The sequence below is a fragment of the Salvelinus namaycush genome, chromosome 36 (assembly GCF_016432855.1).
Source record: "Salvelinus namaycush isolate Seneca chromosome 36, SaNama_1.0, whole genome shotgun sequence".
Lineage (NCBI taxonomy): Eukaryota > Metazoa > Chordata > Actinopteri > Salmoniformes > Salmonidae > Salvelinus > Salvelinus namaycush.
This window is the reverse complement of record NC_052342.1, coordinates 13,592,055-13,607,586: the sequence shown is the minus strand read 5'-3', so window position 1 is coordinate 13,607,586 and position 15,532 is coordinate 13,592,055. Positions and strand designations below refer to the sequence as shown.

The 15,532-nt window shown below is 42.7% G+C and overlaps 1 protein-coding gene across 1 annotated transcript in view; it reads right to left on the bottom strand.

Annotated features, from left to right (window-relative positions):
• si:ch73-335l21.1 (insulin receptor substrate 1-B) overlaps positions 1-15,532 on the bottom strand; it is a 73,789-nt gene extending 58,257 nt beyond the window's left edge. Inside the window, exon 1 of the mRNA XM_038975827.1 lies at positions 14,875-15,532. Within this exon, the coding sequence (XP_038831755.1) occupies positions 14,875-15,223 (349 nt within the window). The 5' untranslated portion in view covers positions 15,224-15,532. The remainder of the gene's footprint in view (positions 1-14,874) is intronic.

Genomic DNA, 15,532 nt, shown 5'->3' with positions numbered 1-15,532 from the left:
GTGTGCATGTTCGCTGGCTGCTGGGATAGTGACAAGCCCTTTCCATTAGCGACGAACGGAGTGTAGCTGTTATCACACACTGACTAGGCGGCCCTGTTCAATGTAGATCAAGGGTAATTCCACATGTAACGGAATTAAAATGTATGCCGAACAAAAAACATTGATTTCAAAGTTTAACAAACAATACAACTCTATGCACAAGGACTACTGTTAACAATTTCACAGAATATTTTACAAAAACACATTTACTGGAAGAACAGTGCAGATGCAAAGTTTGGTGACAGAATTTTGGTAAAATCTCGCTCAGTTTTTTATGTGACCACGTTTCCCAAAAACTCTTAAATATCGACTCAGAATTAAGATTCAAAGATCTCTGCAGAAAGAATGGGGTGTCAGCTATGACATGACACCGAACATTGGAAAAAATCTTACGGAACTACAGTAAGTGAAGTGGATTTACAACCGGTAACAGAACTGTGGTAACGGAATTTCAGCATGGGTCCCTGATCTACACAAAAATGTAGACTCATAGATATGAATGTTATTGTCTTCATGGTGATGCATCCTAAATAGGTTTCACAAAGGTAGAAATATGCAATATCCTTTGCATATTTGGGTATTATTCTACACACTGACTATTATTTTAATGAGCCCTGCCACCAAACAAGACCACATTTGGTTGGATCGGACCAAATCTGAACCAATCATAGATGTCTATGTTTCACAAGTTTGGACATCAAAGTAAAGCACATTAGAGTACAGTACAGTATAGTTCAGTACCGTATAGTTCAGTACCGTATAGTTCAGTACAGTAATGTTCAGCACAGTATATTCAAGCAGAGTATAGTTCAGTACAGTTCAGTATAGTATAGTCAAGTAGAGTATAGTTCAGTTCAGTGCAGTACAGTACAGATCAGTACAGTATAGTTCAGTACAGTATAGTTCAGTACAGTATATTCAAGTAGAGTATAGTTCAGTATAGTATAGTCAGGTAGAGTATAGTTCAGTGCAGTACAGATCAGTACAGTATAGTTCTGTACAGTATAGTCATGTAGAGTATAGTTCAGTGCAGTACAGATCAGTACAGTATAGTTCAGTACAGTATAGTCAAATAGAGTATAATTCAGTGCAGTACAGTTCAGTGCAGTACAGTTCAGTGCAGTTCAATACAGCATAGTTCAGCACAGTCAAGTAGAGTATAGTTCAGTGCAGTGCATTACAGTGCAGTACAGTTCAGTACAGCATAGTTCAGTACAGTCAATTAGAGTATAGTTCAGTGCAGTGCGGTACAGTTCAATACAATACAGTTCAGTACAGTACAGCATAGTTCAGTACAGTATAGTCAAGTAGAGTATAGTACAGTATAGTTCAGTATAGTTCAGTACAGTTCAGTACAGTACATTATAGTTGACTCAACTCGTGTGGTCTACTGTGTACTGTAGTGAACTCTATTCCACTTTGTTCTACTTTAGTACTGTACTGACCTAAACTCTACTTTTCTTTACTGTACTGAGCTATAATCTACTCTACTTTTCTGTACTGTGCTCTACTTTACTGTAATGTACTGTGCTGTCCAAACTTGTGAAACATAGACATCCATGATTGGTTAAGATTTGGTCCAGACCGGACCAAATCTGAACCAGTCAAGGTTGTCTATGTTTGGTCCAAATGAAAGCCGGTCCAAAGGTCTGTAGATGTTGAAATCAAGGCTTGTCGGGACTGGACCAAAAAACGACATTTGTGGACATTGAAATCAAGGCCAGGGCGGAATGACCACAGAAAGAGAAAGAAAACTGTAATGAGCTGAACATAACAGTATGCCAGTGGAAGGAAGGACTGTAGCAGGTGACCCAACTGTGGTTTGTGACTACTACAATTTCTCCTCGTAGCCAATTAAATTGCAGAAATTCCGTTACCAAATAATTAATAGAATTTCGGGAATAATAGGTAACAGAATTTCACTTTTATCACTTAATAGTTAATTAACATAAAAACACTATAACTAATTGATAGGTCTACCTTTACTCATTACTTCTGTGAACTTTCATTATCCTCCCTCCTCAAGAGGGAGCGAAATTTGAAAATATTTAATGATCTGTGGGGTTTTTGGTTACTGAATTTCAAGGCACAAGGCAATGTTTCATAAAGGTATACTTCGGGATTTTGGCAATGGATCCAGTATGAAGGAAGTTAAGAGATAATTTCGCGAGCCAATGCACTTACCTAGTGTTAGGCCATTGTCTGGAAGGCTATGGTATCTACTAGCATGCTAGCAGTTACCATAGACTTCCAGTCTTTGTGCTAACACTAGTTAGCAAATGCGCTAATGCTAGTCAAACTGCACGCAGAGACATACGATTTTTATCCACAAGTTCATCTGGCTCTGGGGAAGCAGATAAAGGGCTGAATTTCCAAAATCCTGAAGTGTCCCTTTAAACTTACAGAAGGAAAAAATATATTTTCTAAACTAAATACAGGTGTTGATATTAGTTGCCAGAAGTCTTTAGTTTTACATTATTGGGTTTCGATGTAATTCTAATACCTTTAAAGACTTTTTCGGCTGGATGTTACCTAAGACCCGTTCTCCATCTGTTTGACAAGAAATCAAAGCCTTTGCTTATTCCAGTTTCTAAAAAAGATAGACGCTTAGATTTCATTTGACCCCCAACTTGATACGCTCCTATAAACTTCACATGTTGGTGCTCATGGATCCTTTTCCATGGAAATGCCCTCAACTCTGACATGTAGGCTCAGTATGTACATGGTGCCTTGGAGTAGCCCTCAGTGGTCAGGTAGCCTGCATGTGTGATGTATGGTAGGATTCAGTAGTGTTGCATAATGTATAGTCTATTTTATTTGTCAGGCACTGTAGTGAAGTTGAGGGTTTAGTTTCTCAACTTTTATTTGACCAAAAAAGTATCTTTAGGTTACATTTAGAACCTATTTTTTTGGTGTGAAGTAGCCTACTGTACGTATGATCATTTTATGAAGTAGGGCAGTGGTTCCCAAACCGTGGGGCGCCCTTTCAACTTTTTGTGGATTTTTACATTCCAATCTCATCAGATTCATGGAGGGGATCGATATCTGTGAGTGCTAGGCGTAAAAACGGTATCTCTCTTAGTTTCGCTAATGCACTCAGTAAATCACTGAACGCTAGAGCTGGCATGGAAAGATCCTTTTCCCACTAGGCCTTGTTTCATGCTGCTGACCCCAGTGCCCTAGCATGCCACAACGCTCTCAAATACGTCACCAAAGAAGCCAACGAGCTGGACATCCGAGGCCTGAAGTCCCTTTATTTCCCATCTCGCCTGCTCGGCTATCTCTCCCCCTCATCTCTCGCCATCACCCTGAGTTACCAGTGTGGAGAGACACAGGACAGCTGTGTCCAGTGTGTGTGTGTGTGTGTGTGTGTGTGGGTCAATAAAACCGTGGATCCCCCCAAAAGGATCTCCCTTACTGCCGAGTGTCCCAGTCTGTCTCCTCTACCCCCCCAGCTCTCCTTCCCTCACTCTCTCTCGTTCCCACTCCCTCATTATCCATCCCCCTCTCTCCTGGCCCCCGGAGGAAGAAACACAACACGTACACAACACCACCACCTCCCCAAGGCTCAGTTCGCACATATGGTATGTGTTATGAAGACACACACACACACGCACACAATTATCAGCGAGGCATCCAGATTTGCCATCGCTAAAGCACCACATGAAAGTGAGCGTGAAGATTAGCTAGCGTGCTGGTCGGTCTTCACAACAACCCCGTCAGCCTGGCAGCCATCATTAAAGAGCGCCACGTCAAGGCTTTTGTGTGGTCACAGAACCACTGACGAATGAAGACTGCGCTGGAGGAGGACACACCAGGTGCATACCAGAAGAGGCTGTCAATTCTCGTCTCCTATTCTTCATCACTCAGCCAAAAGTACAAGATAAGCCAAAGTAATATAGCAGAGGAGGCCTACCCATGGAATATACTGGAACCTGTCCAGTTTTCTTCATGTCAGCGCAGCTGCAGAAGTCAAATTCATTCACCTGTCACGAATCCCGTTTCCTGAGTCGGTGTTTTGCCTGTGTTCTGTCCTGGAGTGTTTTTTCCGGCGTCCTGGAACGCACCCTGTCTGGTTGCCGGGCAATGTAGCCAGTTGGGAGTTCTGATTACCCGCACCTGTATCCCATCAGCTATCTGCACACCTGGTCCTGATCATCATCTCTCCTCTTCATAAGCCCGGACCTGACATCCATTCCCTGCCGGATCGTTAGCCATGAACAGTATGTTGTGCCATAGTATCAGCCTCAAGTTGGATAGAATTTGTTTTGTTGTTTTTTACGTATTGCTTGCCTTAAACTTACCTCCGTTTGTTTTGTCTTCAGTTACTCACCCGGATCATTTACCCCATTCCCGCCTGGTCGTCGGAGGATTCTGCTACCCCATTGAATCCACCTATTTACTCCCATCAACTCACCACCGCTGCCCGCTACGCCACCTGGATATATCTACCCATTCACATTCACTTGTAAATAAATACTCACCTTCTTCCTACTCTCCTTGTCCTGGTCTGCTTCTGGGTTTGATTTTGAAAGAACGTGACATCACCACTGAGATGAACCCATTGACCTGGTCCTGCACCACAGTGCAGTGAGCTGGTGGTTAGCCTATATCATGTACTATCAACCAGCAGATCAATATCACCATAAAAAGGTTTCTATACCTGCATAAGCGTCCTCTGCTCACAGCTGCATCGCGCCATATGGACACTCATCAACGTGATCGATTGTGTTCCTCTCTCAGCCTTTCCTTCATGTCAATCAAATTATGGGAGACTTACCGACTATCCTTGGGATAAATCGCGCTTGTTGCACATATAACATGCATATGAAGCACATATAGGTGATTTAAATTGATCACTCTCAAGCCTAAATGTCGAGCTGAGCCTTCGGGCTGACCTTTTACAGTAGCTGACTGTTGAGAGTGAACATGGGTCTATTGCGCAACAGGGGATCTACCTGCCCAGCAAAACACGGGCTAGCCCGACATGTTGAATGAAATTACAGGGTGTTAATGGGTGTAAACTATTTTCTGCATAGGAAATGACCCCGTGGCCCTGTGGCTAACGTGAGAAGGAGGAGGGAGGGTCCAGCTCACAGTGCTTACTCAGGTAGCATCCCAAATGGTGCCCTATTTCCTATGTAGTGCATTACTTTTGACCAGGGCTCTGGTCAAAAGTAGTGCACTACATAGGAAATAGGGTGCCATTTGGGACACAGCCCCTGGGTCTTAGTGGTCAAAATAGCTCTAGGCTAAGCTAGCTCCGGTTCACACCCACAGTCCTGTTGTCCCCGTCAGGCAGCGCTGAGTCGGCCCGACTCGGAGACAACAATTACGGTCTAATTAGGGAGATGAGCAGCAGTTTAACTGGGTTCAACGTTTAATCGCCTCCCCCGGCCGAGGCGGCCACCGGTGAGATCCAGGTCATACCGCCTGCCTGGATGACTGGGAGACTGACTGACAAGGGCTGGGTATAAATACTACACTACAGCCATGCCTTGAGACAAGTGTATCCACATGGGTGAAGTGGTGTCTTGGCTTGCACTGATATAGAGTCAGAGTATCAGATAACAGTCATCATGTCTGTTATATGAAGTGAAAAGGAAACACTGACTGTAGATCAGAGCTAATATGGGGTTAGTGGATCATACACCAGTGAATATATCTGTGATTTATGTGAGGCCAAAAGGGACAACTCACTGTAGATCAGAGCTTAGTAGCTGTTTATCATCGAGACAGACCTGGAAGGACCTTTGTTCTGGGTTGTGGCTTGCTGGTTGTGTTTGACACTATAGTTTAATGAGCGGTTTACCTCCTAGTGTGTGTGTGTGTGTGTGTGTGTGTTAGCGAGAGTGTGCACAGTGCCCCTGCCTGCCGCCTGGCTTAACAGTACTGTGTATCTCATCTCTCATCTCCAGTTTACACTGCTTCGTTGTTTACTAGGTCCAACAACCGTTCTTGAGGTGGCTTGTGAGCCAGAGCACTTTATTTGCCTGGCAAACGATGATGCTCCATACTTCTAATACCCTACTTCAGCCTTGATACACTCCAGTGAATATAAATAGTTTGGTAAATAAGCTTCTCTTACAGTTTGATACTGTATTTACTGGCCATATGGCCTCCTTGGACCCAGCTGAACAAATAAAGATCTCAATATCTCTCTCGGTCTCTGCATGGCAGCTGGACTGTATTTGTGAAAGTTACGGGTTAGCGGAGGGAGGGAGATTGCCTGCGAGAATTTGACATGAAGGCAGTCCCTGGTTGCTCCAGGTGAGTTTCCCAGAACGCAGCACGGAGAGAGTCTGAGACTGGGGCAGTTATTGAAAGTGGGCAGCGGGTGCACAGACTAACTGCTGTGCTGTCTGTTAGGCTTTTCTGTGTGTGTGTGGGGGGGGGGGGGGGGGCTCCCCATGGGTACAGGAAATCCCCCAACGTCCCCACAAGGATAGTTAAACAAAGAAAATTAGCCCTCGTGGGACAAATGATATTTTAAGCTTATGGGTAAGGGTTAGGGTTACAATTAGGGTTAGGGGTTAAGGTTAGGGGTTCATTTTAAGTCCCCACAAGAATAGTAAAACATATGCCGTGTGTGTGTTTGTATGTGCGTGTGTGTCACGCCCTGACCTTAGAGATCCTTTTTATGTCTCTATTTTGGTTTGGTCAGGGCGTGAGTTGGGATGGGCATTCTATGTCTTGCATTCTATGTTCATTCTTCTATGCTTTCTATTTCTTTGTGTTTGGCCGTGTGTGGTTCTCAATCAGAGTCAGCTGTCTATCGTTGTCTCTGATTGAGATCCATACTTAGGTAGCCTTTTTCCACCTGTGTTTGGTGGGTAGTTGTTTTCTGTTTTGTGTGAGTGCCTGACAGAACTGTTGCGTTTTGTTCTACTTTTGTTTTTTGTTTCAGTGTTCAGGCTATATTAAAACATCATGAACACGTACCACGCTGCGCTTTGGTCTACTCCTTCTTCCTCAGACGAACATCGTTACAGTGTGTGGAGAGAGAGAGAATGCATTTCTCTCCTTTGTAGCCACTGTTCCCATATACACTGCCAATAATAATGTAGAGCTGTAACATAATACTGTAGCTACCTCTCAATGTGTCAGCTTTGGCTCAAAACCTCAGTTCAAGCCATAGCATGTCACAAAGCACTGCTCCACACCTATAGGATCAAGGAGACTGACATGACTTGAAAGTGGCAGCGGCACAGTATTTGCTCGACTGAAAAGGTATCTGGGTGGGTGTGAATCCTTTTGCTCTCCCAACTGTACAAGTGGGGGTTCACGTTACCCCCATACACTTTCAGCTTACTGGACGGAAACCCCGAAGACTAGATGGTCACTGACACAGAGACTCCGCCCATTTTCCCAATGGCATCATTTAAAATGGGAGGAGCTTGTTGTCGACTCTTCTAAGCACTGTATAACATACCCGTTTATTCTATATGGGTTGGAATGCCAAGGGTTGTGTGTGAGTGGGTGTGCACACAAGTTGGCCTCATTCACCTCAAAAATTATTTTGTCAAACGTCTGCATGAAAGAGATGGAAAATGTTGAAACCACATGAGCTAGACCCTATATGCAATATGAGCCGTATGGGTGTAGATTGATGTAGCTGGCTGGCGCTGGGGTTGACTGAGAAATGTCTAAACTTTAGACCAGTCAGAGAAAATAGATTTACGCTTATAACACAACCCTAAACAAACAGGAGGAGAGGGTGCCAGCACTCTGAGCAATGTTGAGTTAAGCTGTCATTCAATAACAGAGAATTCAGTGACACAATTGACACAAGATATGCCAAAAGACAGATGTCAAAATGTTTGACCAGACGAAGAGTCGACAGGGTCGTTTATATGGTTTGCTCTGCCGATTGTTTATTGGCTGACAACTAGAGAGAGTGAGAAACACCCCCTGTCCTCCCTCTCTTCTCCCTCCCTGCTCCCGGTCTCCCTAATCTGGCAACCACATCCCATACCCACTCTGGGGTCTCTGAGGGTGCTCCGCTGTTGCAGTTTCCTTCTGTCTCTTCCATGCGTAGTGCTGTGTGTGGGGGAGAAACTGTTGACATAGATCCAGGATCAGTGAGGTCTACAGTGCCTTCAGAAAGTATTCACACCCCTTGACTTTTTCCACATTTTGTTCTGTTACAAAGTGGGATAAAAAATTAATAAAAAATTGTCAACGATCTACACAAAATACTCTGTGATGTCAAGTGGAAGAAAAATTCTAACATTAATATATCTTGATTTGATAAGTATTCAACCTCTTGAGTCAACAACTCGAGCTAAGATTTGGCCTTGTGTTTTAGGTTATTGTCCTGCTGAGAGGTGACTTAATCTCCCAGTGTCTGGTGGAAAGCAGACTGAACCAGGTTTTCCTCTAACATTTTGCCTGTGCTTAGCTCCATTCCGTGTTTTTTTTTATCCAGAAAAATCTTCCCAGTACTTAACGATTACAAGCACACCCATAACATTATGCAGCCACCACTATGCTTGAAAATATGGAGAGTGGTACTAAGTAATGTGTTGTATTGGATTTGCCCCAAACATACACTTTGTATTCAGGACAAAATGTTATTTGCTTTGCCACATTTTTTGCAGTATTACTTTACTGCCTTGTTACAAACAGGATGCATGTTTTAGAATATTTATATTCTGTACAGGCTTCCTTTTCACTCTGTCAATTAGGTTAGTATTGTGGAGTAACTACAATGTTGTTGATCCATCCTCAGTTTCCTCCTATCACAGCCATTAAACTCTCTAACTGTTTTTATGTCAAAATTGGCCTCATGGTGAAATCCCTGAGGTTTCCTTCCTCTCCGGCAACTGAGTTACGAAGGACGCCTGTATCTTTGTAGTGACTGGGTGTATTGTTACACCATCCAAAGTGTAATTAATAACTTCATCATGATCATAGGGATATTCAGTGTCTGCTTTTTTTTACCCATCTACCAATAGGTGCCCTTCTTTGCGAGGCATTGGAAAACCTCCCTGGTCTTTGTGATTGAATCTGTGTTTGAAATTCACTGCTTGATTGACTGACCTTACAGGTAATTGTACAGTGCATTTGGAAAGTATTCAGACCCCTTGATTTTTCCCACATGTTGTTACGTTACAGCCTTATTTTAAACTCATCAATCTACACACAATACCCCATAACGACAAAGCAAAAACAGGTTTATAGAAATGTTTGTAAATGTATTAAACCTAAAAAACAGAAATACTTTATTTATATACAGTGGAAGTGGGAAGTTTACATACACTTAGGTTGGAGTCATTAAAACCCGTTTTTCAAACACTCCACAAATTTCTTGTTAACAAACTATAGTTTTGGCAAGTCACTTTGGTGCGAAAAGTGCAAATCAATCCCAGAACAACAGCAAAGGACCTTGTGAAGATGCTGGAGGAAACAGATACAAAAGTATCTATATCCACAGTAAAACGAGTACTATATTGACATAACCTGAAAGGTCACTCAGCAAGGAAGAAGCCACTGCTCCAAAACTGACATAAAAAAGACAGATTATGGTTTGCAACTGCACATGGGGACAAAGATCGTACTTTTTGGAGAAATGTCCTCTGGTCTGATGTAACAAAAATAGAACTGTTTGGCCATAATGACCATCATTATGTTTTGAGGAAAAAGGGGGAGGCTTGCAAGCCGAAGAACACCATCCCAACCGTGAAGCACGGGGGTGGCAGCATCATGTTGTGGGGGTGCTTTGCTGCAGGAGGACTGGTGCACTTCACAAAATAGATGGCATCATGAGGCAGGGAAATTATGTGGATATATTGAAGCAACATCTCAAGTCAGGAAGTTAAAGCTTGGTCGCAAATTGGTCTTCCAAATGGACAATGACCCAAGCATGCCACAACAAAGTTGTGGCAAAATGGCATAAGGACAACAGAGCCATCACAAAGCCCTGACCTCAATCCTATAGAAAATGTGTGGGCAGAACTAAAAAAGCGTGTGCGAGCAAGGAGGCCTACAAACCTGACTCAGTTACACCAGCGCTGTCAGGAGGAATGGGCCAAAATTCACCCAACTTATTGTGGGAAGCTTGTGGAAGGCTACCCGACACGTTTGACCCGAGTTAAACAATTTAAAGGCAATGCTACCAAATGCTAATTGAGTGTATGTAAACTTCTGACCCACTGGGAATGTGATGAAAGAAATAAAAGCTGAAATAAATCATTCTCTCTACTATTATTCTGACATTTCACATTCTTAAAATAAAGTGGTGATACTAACTGACCTAAGACAGGGAATTTTTACTTGGATTAAATGTCAGGAATTGTGAAAAACTGAGTTTAAATGTATTTGGCTAAGGTGTATGTAAATTTCCAAATTCAACTGTAAGTACTCAGACCCTTTGCTATGAGACTCGGACTTGAGCTCCGGTGCATCCTGTTTCCATTGATCATCCCTGAGATGTTTCTACAACTTGATTGGAGTCCACCTGTAGTAAATTCAATTGATTGGACATGATTTGGAAAGGCATTCATCTGTCTATATAAGATCACACAGTTTACAGTGCATGTCAGAGAAAAAATCAAGCCATGAGGTCAAACTAATTGTCCGTAGATCTCCGAGACAGGATTGTGTCGAGGCACAGATCTGGGGAATAATTCCAAAAATGTTTTGCCGCATTGAAGGTCCCCAAGAACACAGTGGCCTCCATCATTCTTAAATGGAAGAAGTTTGGAACCACCAAGACTCTTCCTAGAACTGGCCACTCGGCCAAACTGAGCAATCGGGGGAGAAAGGCCTTGGTCATGGAGGTGACCAAGAACCCAATGGTCACTCTGACAGAGCTCCAGTTCCTCTGTGGAGATGGAAGAACCTTCCAGAAGGAGAACCATCTCTGCAGCACTCCACCAATCAGGTCTTTATGGTAGAGTGTACAGACAGAAGCCAGTCCTCAGTAAAAGGCACATGACAGTCTGCTTGGAGTTCACCAAAAGGCACCTAAAAGACTCTCAGACCATGAGAAACAAGATTCTCTGGTCTGATGAAACCAAGATTGAAGACTTTGGCCTGAATGCCAAGCGTCACGTCTGGAGGAAATCTGGCACCATCCCTAAGGTGAAGCATGGTGGTGGCAGCATCATGCTGTGGGGATGTTTATCAGCGGCAGGGACTGGGAGACTAGTCAGAATCGAGAGAAAGATGAACGGAGTAAAGTACAGAGAGATCCTTAATGAAAACCTGCTCCAGAGCACTCAGGACCACAAACTGGGGCGAATGTTCACCTTCCAACAAGACAACGACTCTAAGCACACAGCCAAGACAACGCAGGAATGGCTTCGGGACAAGCCTCTGAATGTCCTTGAGTGGCCCAGCCAGAGCCCCGTTTGAACATCTCTGGAGAGACCTAAAAATAGCGGTGCTGCGACACTCCCCATCCAACCTGACAGAGCTTGAAAGGATCTGCAGAGAAGAATGGGTGAAACTCCCCAAATACAGGTGTGCCAAGCTTGTAACGTCATACCCAAGAAGACTCAAGGCTGTAATCACTGCCAAAGGTGCTTCAACAAAGTACTGAGTAAAGGGTCTGAATACTTATGTAAATGTGATATTTCCGTTTTAAACCTGTTTTTGCTTTATCATTATAGGGTATTGTGTGTAGATTGATGAGGGGAAAAAACGATTTAATCCATTTTAGAATAAGGCTGTAATGTAACAAAATGTGGAAAAAGTCAAGGGGTCTGAATACTTTCTGAATGCACTATATGTGGGGCACAGAGATGAGGTAGTTTTTCATGTTAAACTATTATTGTACACAGAGTGAGTACATGCAACTTATTATGTGACTTGTTCAGCACATTTTTACTCCTGAATGTATTTAGGCTTGCCATGACAAAGGGATTGAATACTTACTGACTCAAGACATTTCAGCTTTTCATTTTTTATTAATTTGTAAAACATTCTAAACTCATAATTCCACTTTAACATTACGGGGTGTTGTGTGTAGGCCAGTGAAGAACAATCTAAATTCAATCCATTTAAAATTCAGGGTCTAACACAACAAAATGTGGAAAAGTCCAGGGGATGAATACATTCTGAAGGCACAGTATGTAACCTATTGCATATAACATATGCACGGCAGATAGCCTAGCGTTTAAGAGTGTTGGCCAGTAACTGAAAGGTTGCTGGTTCGAATCCCTGAGATGACTAGGTGAAAAAATCTGCCGGTGTGCCCTTGAGCAAGGCACGTAACCCTAATTGCTCTGGATAAGAGCGTCTGCTAAATTACTCAAATGTAAATGTAAACACATGCATAACATATTGTTGCTGTTTTTTGTGCCCAATTGGTTACAGTTAGGACTGGAATAGGGAAAACTGATCCTAGATCTGTACATAGGGCCAACTAAAGCCTGAGACAGCCTGGACCCCTTTGCACATGTCATAGGCCTAAGACATTAGTTAAAGTAACTGTACAGTGAAAATCTCATTTTAAAAGTTCATATTCTGTTAACTCATATCCAAATAATGTTGTTGACTTATACCCAAATAATGTTGTTGACTTATATCTAAATAATGTTGTCCTACGCTACTATCTGTGGCCAAAGAATACATTTGAAGGGAAAAATACTTCAAAAACCCCACCTCAAACTTGTATCTCCAACAGACCGTTTAAAAAATGCTCGCTATTTTCTAATCGAGTAGGATATCATACTCCTGAGGGGAGATGAGCTGGCCAATCACCATTCTAGAGTAGGATGAGCTGGCCAATCAACGGTCTACTCGCATGAATAATTTTAATGACTGGTATATGCCCACACCATTCTGTTGTTGGGGTACCCACACACCCTTCCAACACAGAAAAGCTGCTTTTTAACATACTTAATGACAATTACTTTGGAAGGGAAACTATTTCACTCATATTGTAAGTATTTATAGGCCATATTTCATAGAAACACTGGACCGTTACTTTAAGGCACAGGTTAACCAAGTCAAAAGAGGTCCAATTCTATGTCAACCTCTTGATCATTGTTACCTGTGGAGAATGTTTAGGACATGTTCAACACAGTAAGAGGCTTCTGCTTTTCTCTCTTATTTGTTGCGGCGGCACCTACTTTTCCGCCTCATTGTAATCATCTCTTTTACATAACGTAGGCTAGCAGGTCAGCTGTAAGTACCTTGAACCCAAACCTTCGTTTGTCAAGATTGCATCATGTGTCCTCCCCACCCCAGTCACTGGTCTATGAGCTTTCTTTCCCATGATGAGACTGCAGAAAAAACTGGTGATTGCAGCCACAGCCAGCCCCTGGCTTGATAGTTTTGTTTGCACAAAAGGTTTGCTCAACTGCTGATATCAGGAGGGATTTGAAAGCGTGTATAAATTGAAAATCGATGCTTTTTGTTACTGTATGTGCATAATTGCAAATATGAATAAATAATACAAAAAAACTCTGAATGGAAGATGAGTATGCCTATTGATACTTGTGCACATTACACAGGTATCCAACAATATGGATCTTGTATAAACTTGTTCATGCTGTTGGTTTTGTGTGTATCCTCTACTGTGATGTCTTGTCTTGGCAAATATTGTCATGTCAGCAGAAAACAAAAACATACATTTAAGCAATAAGGAACGATGGGGTATGGTATATGGCCAATATACCACATAAGGGCTGTTCTGTTGTACGACGCAACGTGGAGTGCCTGGATACAACCCTTAGCCGTGGTATATTGGCCATATACCACAAACCCCATTGGTGCCTTATTGCTATTATAAACTGGTTACAAGTGTAACTAGAGCAGTAAAAATAAATATTTTGTCATACCCGTCTGATACACCACGGCTGTCAGCCAATCAGCATTCAGGGCTCGAATCACCCAGTTTATAATTACATTTTAGTAATTTAACAGACGCTCTGGCGACTTACTGTAGGGAGTGTTCATACTTTGTTCATACTTTTTCGTACATACTAAGTAAACAGAGAATCAGGCTCATAACAAAAATCTGGATGCGTTTGCGCAATGGCCAGGGTTGACTCGGGAATGGAAGAAGCAGGAGGAAGGTTGGCTGTTGAACATTGTCTCCAATATAGCCTACTCTTGATACAGGCAACGTTTTAATGGAACTACTTGTTTTTCCCTTCTCTAAACCCTGTACAAACCACAAGCATTTGGTCCATATGTGAACTTTTGGAGCAAGTACACTATCTATATGGGTGTGGGGAAAAAGTATGATAACGTTTAACGTTCTCTGGGTGTTGGCAAGGATAAGCACACACGGCAACTTGGAACATAAGATTTGCAGTTTCTGGGGGACCTTGGCTAAATATAATTATTATGCAAAGAATTATGCACTGTAATTTTACATAATATTTAAATTATGGTCCATAGGCAGCAAAACAGTACAGTAACCTACCACACACTGTAATATGGATATATTTTGACATCACTTGTCTTTAAAATGCAAAGAGCATGCCTCAAACTATTACGCTAAAATCGTGTGCCGACATTTTTAAAACATCGCTGGTAGTGAGCAGTGGGACGTTCCTCGCTGCTGACGAGCAATGTTAAGTTACTCCCGTTATGCACATTTCTGGATGTCCTAAAAATAGCCTAATAACAATAATCATATTTTTTTTAACATTTAAATGACTAATAACAATAACCTAATAACAAATAGCCTAATAACAATGACAGCCGTGGTATATTAAACGAGCACGTGTCGTTTTTATAAGCTGCATTTGAGCAAATTGCTGCAGTGGGCTACATCGCCACGTTCAGATGTAATACTATGGCCACTTCGTTATAACGATAGGCAGCCATATAGAGGTCGGGTTGCAGTCAGAGCTCGTTGTAGTTTTGCTTACTTACTTTTGCATTGCAGCTCCACCATGGCCTGATACCAGTCGTCCTGGTCCGCCTCGTTTTCTGCAGCGATTGCAAAGCTCTCCGCCCGAGTGTACAGCACTATCATGTGCTTGTTCTTCGCATCAGCCCGCTTATTGATGTTGAAACACGTCTCCAGCACCAGGGCTTTCTTGGGGACGGGTGTCTTTCCTCTGAATTTCTTCTCGCTCTCGTAGTATTCGAGCCGGGCCGGGCCCCTCTCCGAGGCCGTCCGGAGGACGAAGTATCGCCGGTGCATGGATTTCTGCTTGCGGAGATAGCCGCTCTTTCGAACGTCCTCGTAGATTTGCGGATCCGGTGGTTGGCTCTCCATTGCGCTCGACTTATCTTGTTTTTCTAGAACCTAAACTTAATATTTTCAACTCAGCAAAAATACTCTCCCAAGTTAACTGTAGAGGGTAATTTAAACATAATTCTGTGCCGTTCCCCTCCCTCCCTATAACACATGTATGCAAGGGAGAGAGGTCCTCTGGTCCAGTTTAGTATTTTAAAAGATTAGCTAAATATTCCCTTCCTTTCTTGTTGCAATAACTACCTTGTTCAACTCAGCAGTCTCTCCTTTAGTTTTCTGCACGAACACACAGACGAGCACATTCGGCAACTGCGCGAAAGCGCCTGCTAC